At 33.9% G+C, this 7,441-nt stretch overlaps 1 protein-coding gene across 5 annotated transcripts in view; it reads left to right on the top strand.

Moving 5' to 3' along the window:
- The first annotated feature begins 248 nt into the window (after positions 1-248).
- Positions 249-7,441, top strand: part of SUCO (SUN domain containing ossification factor) — a 54,460-nt gene continuing 47,267 nt past the window's right edge. For all 5 annotated transcript variants that reach the window (XM_027767992.1, XM_027767991.1, XM_014584021.2 and 2 more), the window contains exons 1-5: positions 249-370; positions 1,850-1,960; positions 4,886-5,040; positions 5,310-5,447; positions 5,680-5,830. In XM_027767992.1, coding sequence (XP_027623793.1) covers positions 1,931-1,960; positions 4,886-5,040; positions 5,310-5,447; positions 5,680-5,830 — 474 coding nt within the window. In that variant the 5' untranslated portion in view covers positions 249-370; positions 1,850-1,930. The remainder of the gene's footprint in view (positions 371-1,849; positions 1,961-4,885; positions 5,041-5,309; positions 5,448-5,679; positions 5,831-7,441) is intronic.

Below are 7,441 nucleotides of genomic sequence, written 5' to 3'. Positions count from 1 at the left end.
TAAATCTTCCATATTCTTCCACTTCCTGTCAAAAGCCAGGGTTTTGTTGTTTTTTTTATGGCTGAATATTTTTCTTAGGGTATTAAATTTTAAACCCTTAACATATGTACATTTATTTTATCATTAAATTATTAAATTTTTAAGGGTATTAGGATAGGGATGGTCTCACCTGTTAATGCCTCAGATTCTAGCCTATGTATGGATTATGCAGACTTAACTTGTCCTTCTTTCTTTTTGTTGTTGGTGGGTGTTTTACAGGCTTCCCAGTTGGCATGTATGTTGTAAAGAGAGTTCTTCAGCTTCAACGTCATATTACTCTCAAGATGACAATTGTGCATTAGAAAATGATGATATACAATTCCAGAGCAAGGTATCTTCAATCTAGTTAACAGTGTAATTTGTGTGTCAGCTTTCTAGACTGTCTCAAAACATTCACAATGAAAGTAGTTTCAAAAATTCCATGCTGTAAATTTATATTTTTCCTTGCTATAACCTGAAGAATTACTGAGGTACTTCTGAAGTTAAGATAGCTCAGAGATGTTTATATATTTATGCTCATTGCGTGTATTTGGAATTTTGTAATATCCTTAGTCTTGTAGAAGGGAGAAAAATAGTACATGTTCAAAGAACAGAAAACAAGTACTCTCTTGATACTCTAAATACTTATAAATCTTATAAATTAACTCTTACAAATAAAAAACTGCTAAAAATGTGTATTATAAGAAAAATATGCAACTAGTGGCCTTATAGTTTCTTGTATATAATTAGGTGCAATAAATAGACAGGAATCAAAAAGTGATGATCGCTAAGTCACTTAACTATTTTTCCATTTTATATGATAAAAGGTGAGTTGTCTTTTGCCTTCAACTTCAGTATATTTATTTTAAATTATAGAATTAATTTTTATTCACTATAAAATAGTTATTCCCTCCCAAATGGAAGCAGTGTTTACTGTTTCTTTTGAAAATGTTGAGACCTTTTGCTGTGGGCATAGATATACCTTTATAAATATATACAAATTAGTATTTTTATTTTCATTAAGGTGTCATACAAATAAATGACAGACTGATTTCTCCCTCTCTTACTGTGATATTTCATATATTAACTTATCATGTTAATATATTCTTCTGAATGGCTACATTTTCATTCTGTTGTATAGATGTGTCATCTTTTATTAATCATTCCTATGATTAATAAAAAAGATTTCTAATATTTTGCATTGTTCCCCAGGGTTGTGTGTGTGTGTGCATGTGTGCTAGTGTAAATATATGTGAATATCAACACAAATGTTATGTTTACATGTTTGGGGTGTTTTAAACATTATGTTGAGAGTGGATTATTTACATTTTCAAGTTATGGAGAATATACTTCTGGTCTGGAGCATTTATTTTATTTTATTTTTTTTTGGAGAGGTTTTTGCTATAGGGCGTGTGTGCTCACCAGAGAGACAGAAAGAGACAGAGAGACAGAAAGCGAGAAATCACCCCCCAGGTGGGATGGCCATGCCGCAATCCCTTTTCCTCCATTCTCCTCTTGGGATCTTGGGCACACACGCACACATGCCCACTGTGAGTTTAAGCCACTGAGTCTAGGAGTCGAACCACGGTCGGCTACATGGGAGTTCAGTGACATAGCCGTTACACTAACTGCTGGTCCCATGAGCATATAAATTTTGGAAGACTGCTAAATATCTCTCTAAAAAAAAGCAATAATTCTATGCTTTTACACAGTCTGTAAAACTTGTACCTAATCTCTTCTTTGATAAGATATTTGGAGACCAAATGTTGTAAAAAACAAATTAATATGTACCAATAAGCAGGGTTTTTTTTTTTTCTTTGTTGAAATATAGGATGAAAGAGAGAGACCTGTCAATAGCGAATTATTGGGAAAATTAGATTCAAATTTACATATTCCTCCAGAAGAACGTAAAATGAAAGATGACTACATTCTGGATGTACAAGTAAGCTATGTGTTGCTTTGAGTTTTATTAATATTCCCATTCAAACTATTTCACAAAGTAGAAGACCTGTTTGGTCACCATATTGCATGTTATTTTTCATTTTTAAGTACCATGTAACTGAATTTAAGATTATTTACCCGCTAATAGTACCACTTTTGAGAACATGTAAAATAGATGGGACTCTTTGTTGTAAAAATTTGAGTGTACGCTTTATTTCTTAAGTTTTAATTTTGGTTCAGTATAATAGAAAATGCATATTATAAAAAACTGCATGGATTTAAGTTTTTTTACACCAAAATAAACTTGTACTTTAATTCCATTTTTCTTTTTTTTAATAATTGTTTAATTTTATTTATTCATTCATTTATTTTTTAATTTGACCAGAGAGAGAGACAGAGGGTGAGACTGAGAGAGAGAAGTGAGAAAGCAAGTCACCAGATTCAGGACTCGAACTCTGGTCGGCCATGTGGGAATGTCCAGCACCTTAACCACCACAGCACCTGCTGGTTCCCTTAATTCCATTTTTCTATGAGCGTTTTGAAGTCCTCTTGTATCTATCTTGTCTTTTCAAATGCCAGGAAATTTTTTCTAATCTGCTTCATTTACAACAAAAGCAAGTATTTGTAGTTAGAAAACTGAGTAGTTTGATAACAACATCTCACTTAGTATGGACTATAAATTAATAGACAACAGATTAAAATATATTTTTTACCTTTTCCTTCCTTTCTTCCTTTTTTTTCTTAATGTGCCAGAAAGTACCTTTACTCACCAGAAAGAGAGAGAGAATGGTCACTCATCCCATCTCACCTCCTTTCAGGATTTTGGGCATGCACACATATACACCCAGTGTATTTTTCAAGCCACTGGGTCATGACTAGAACCATGCAATTAGCCATGTGGGAATCCTGCTGCCCAATCACCATACTACTGATTGGACCCCCTTTTTTTTCCATATAGCATTCTGAATATTGTTTTCAGAATTATGAAACATATATAAAAAATAGAATATATACCCTGTAAAGCAGAATGCTGAGGCATTGGGGAGCCATTTAATAATAGTAATGAATGAACTGCAAATACTTGGTCTGGAGGCAAAAGGACTAAGGAAAAATTAATATCTCAGATATTAAGAAAACAAATTTTAGCTTGAAATGGAGAATTATCACCCCCCACCCCTTTTAATGCAAGGCTATTTTATAATTACTATTCTATCTAAGAAGATAGAGTAAACTTTATTTTGTTGGATTCCAAAAGACATTTGCCAAAAGTTTGTGCATAGAAGTCAGAGAAAACTTACCTGTAGCCCTTCCAATTACATGGCTGTCCTGAACAGTTGTGCCATTTTTTATTTTCTAGAATTTTTATCATACTATGTTTTTGCTCAGATTCCTTTAAGTGCTGTTCAGTACTGCAGCCAATAGTCACTTGAACACTTAAAGTGTGTCTAGTCCAAATTGAGATTTACTGTAAGTATAAACATCAGAATTTGAAGATTTTGTTTAATAAAGAGAAAGTATCTTACTAATTTAAAAAAATGTTCATACATGTTGAAATGACAATACTGTGTTTGATAATAATAGTCCTTTTTCCAAGGCCTTCACCATAAAAATGCAAGCTACTACTTATATTTCCATTTTGCAGTGTCAGTTCCCCAAATGATCTTACTTTGTATTCTCCTGACTCAGTGCCTTGTGTTTTCTTTCTGTTCCCATACTGGCACTTACTTGCTTCAGTGGTTCATTCTTCTAGTTCAGTTTCTCTTTTTCTTAAACTAACTGTGAGTTCTTGTCACTTTGAGTACTTGTCACTTGGTATTTATGGGGTCATCGGAAAAGTCATGTATTTTTCTATGTTTTCCTGTGCAAAAATGTGTCATGACTTTTCCAGCAACCCAATATTGTTTTTAAGCATTTAAATGCTTAGTGTTATTAAGTACTGTGCAAGACACTAGGAATATAAAGATGAAGAAACCTCTTACTCGAAGTGTTTATAGTATAGTTTAAGAAGAGAGGGAGACATAAATAACGGCAATGGAGCTGTTACGGATCCTGTGATAAAAGTCTGTGTGGGGGTCAGTGTAGTATAGAGAGAAGAGAAGGGCTAATTCTTTTTTTTTTTTTTCAGTAATTTTTTGAAGAGAGAAAGAAAGATGTACCACCAATAAGGTTTTCATATTGCAGCCTACCCCTGACCTTAGCCAGCCTGAATCATAGACGCACACATGTGCACCTGGCTTGAGCAGAGACCTAGGATCTCTAACCCAGGATCTTCCCATCTGGCCTCAGCATCACAGAGAGTGGCTTCACTGCTGCACCACTGTAGCTGGTCTAGGCATGGCTAACCCTATGAATATTTAGGGTGGGTTGTTGGAAAGGAGGTGCTGAGAAAGGTTTGGCATTGTGAGTAAATATTAGGCAGATTGTGTTGTAGAAGGGTGAATGACCAGGAGCTTTCAGGACTAAAGGAGCAGGAGTCATTTATCATTTTGTCATGTTACTTGTGCAAATCTTATATTGTTTTTATTGATACATTTTATTTCCTAAACTGCTCAGGGACAAGAACTATGTGTTGTGCATTTCGTATATTTACATAGCATTTCTTTCTTGCTACTTGGGTTCACTAATTATAGTAAGAGGGAAGTATTTTTAGGTCCTGATACAAAGCAGGATATAAAAAAGGAGAGAAAGAGAAAAACATTTTTCTAGCTTGCAAAATGTCAAAAAATGCATAGAACTTCTATTTTAATATGAAATATTTTTTAGGGTAGTAATGTTAAAGAAAAGGATCTTTATAAAAGTGCTTTTTTAGTGAACATTCTTTAAATTGCCTTTTTTTCTTTTAGAAATACTTCACATAAACTCTTATTCAGCTAAAGAGATTATTTGTTAATATCAGCCTTTAATACAACTTTCTTTTTTTTGACAGAATATGGAATCGAAAAAGTTAAGTTCACCTGTGATTGAGACACTCCCTACAGTTGATTTACATGAAGATTCTTCCAATGTAGTTGTGGGCAGTGAAAACATAGAAAATATTTCTAGCTCATCTACCTCAGAAATCACTCCAATTTCAAAGCTCGAGTAAGTCATTACAAAGAAAAAAAAGAAATCTCTAGTTAATTATAGGAAAATTTCTTAATAGGATAAGGACACTTGCTCAAGTTTGAACTCTAGACTACACAGCAGATCTACGTTTTAATACGTGTTGTGTGTGTATGTATGTGTATGTTTATTTCAATGTAATGGTCTTATAAGTTTATTTATTCAGTTGCCTAACTCAGTGAGTGAAGTTGATTAGATCCCAGCTATTACATTAAGTCGATTAAATTACCAGATTTTTTTTTTTTAAGCGAAATAGAAGAATCTGGTACTATCCCTGTAGCCAAACCAAGTGAAACTGAGCAGTCTGAAACTGATTGTGATGTTGGTGAGACACCTGATGCAAATCCTCCAGTCAAACAACCTTCCTTCGTCAGTCCACCTGAAAGGTGGGTTTGAGCAGTTCTTTATGTGTAGTATGATTTCTGTAGTAAAAGCAGTGTGATGTTTCGATGGACTCTGGTGCATGCTTATTTCTATTTTATGAATGGGAGAAAGTTGATCTTTATGTGTTCCTTTCTTGTTTTACTTTGTACATGATAATGATCGTAGTTTAGATTGTATAAAATTTGTCATACAGCTAAAATCTGTTTACTTACTATTTCTTTTGGTTCCATATAGTCTTGTTGGCCAGCATATAGAAAATGTGTCATCTTCACATAGCAAAGGGAAGATCACAAAATCAGAATTTGAATCCAAAGTTTCAGCAAGTGAACAGGTCGGTGGTGATCCCAAATCTGCATTGAATGCTTCAGATAATTTAAAAAATGAGGTAGGTACAACTTGTACTATCTGCTGCTTTCTTAGATCATTTATTTTTGTTATTAGCTAACCTTAAAGTTATTCATGTTCATCATAAAATGAGAGATTAAATGATGACATATGGAACTGATGTGAACTGTGTCTTGAAAGCAAGTGGTTACTTCATGGTACTATTTCTAGTATGCTTGTTTAAGTGATTTCTTAGAGGGCTATGTAGAAGAGGCCTTGACTATTAAATATAACTATTTAGTTATATTTAGAATATGTTTTTTTGGAGAGATTTTTGCTATAGGGCGCGTATGCTCGCCAGAAAGATAGGCAGAAACAGAGAAACAGAAAGTGAGAAATCACCCCCCATGGGGGATGGCAACGCTGCAATCCCTTCTCCTCCGTTCTCCTCTTGGGATCTTGGGCATGCATGCACATGTGCCTGGTGTGAGTTTAAGCCACTGGGCCCAGGACTCACACCGTGGTCGACTACATGGGAGTCTGATGACACAGCCATTATGCCAACTGCTGGTCCCTGGAGAGTATTATTTTTATGATAAAGAAAATGCTTATCACAATGGAGCAGTTTTACTTTTTTTCCTCCTTCTGAGTTCTACTTTGACTTCAGGTAGAGGCCAGTATAGAAATTCCTAGAGAAGTGCAAATACAGTTTAGGCAAGAAATAACTAAATAAAAGAAATAAAAGCCACCCTATGAACTTAGTAAAAGCAAAACATTTGGGACCAAAGACTAATTTAAAGTGCTGAATAAATCATCCACATTTTTTCATTTTTAATTTAATGTCTTCTGTTCTCATATTTTTTTTTGTCTGTCACATATTTTCAATGAATCTGTGCTTATGATTAGCTAAATTTTGTTCTGGAGACTTTCAATATCACTGGACCAGTTGTTTCTATTATGTTTCTTACAAATGAAGGCGTTTAACATTTCATAGTCCAATATCTTGAAAAAAATTTTCTGAATGAAGCCAAATCAAGTGTATGTTTTATAAAGTTCAGTTTTCTACTACATCCATATCTAAAATCAGATATTATAACATGTTTCCCTTGCATATATTTAGGTATCAGATGTAAAATTCAAGCACAGCAGCCATCTTTGTCCTGGATTTGCTTGCTCTCCTAAACTATTAACAGACCCAAATTACTCTTCATTATCCAGGAGACTTAAACTGTTTGCGAGTCTGTGTTAATAGGCAAGCGAATGGAATTTTAATTAACTTTATTAATTACCTCCAATATAAATTAGTATCCCAGAAAAATGATGAGATAATGAGTACCTTATGAACAATATTCAGTAGTTGTATGTAGTTTCTAGTTCAGGATAACTCTGCCCAGTTAAGTTTGAATGGGAGAAAGTTTGCTTTCCAATGCGGGTAGATATTTGGACTGTCTCTGTAACTGAAGTATCTGCAAGACAGTGATTGCCATGCTTATAGATAGAGCTTTATAAAGTGATTTTATTATATTGTTTCCTTCTCTTATTTATTATCAAGAGAAATATGTGTTCTTTTAATACAGTTTTTATGTTTGGGCTTTAACTCTCATTTTTTCAAAAGAGATTTTTGCTATAGGGCATGTGTACTTGCTGGAGAGACAGAAAGTGAGAACCCCTC

The sequence above is a fragment of the Tupaia chinensis genome, unplaced genomic scaffold (assembly GCF_000334495.1).
Source record: "Tupaia chinensis unplaced genomic scaffold, TupChi_1.0 Scaffold000074_1, whole genome shotgun sequence".
Classification (NCBI taxonomy): Eukaryota; Metazoa; Chordata; class Mammalia; order Scandentia; family Tupaiidae; genus Tupaia; species Tupaia belangeri.
The sequence above is the reverse complement of the archived record's forward strand: the minus strand, read 5'-3'. Positions and strand labels throughout refer to the sequence as shown.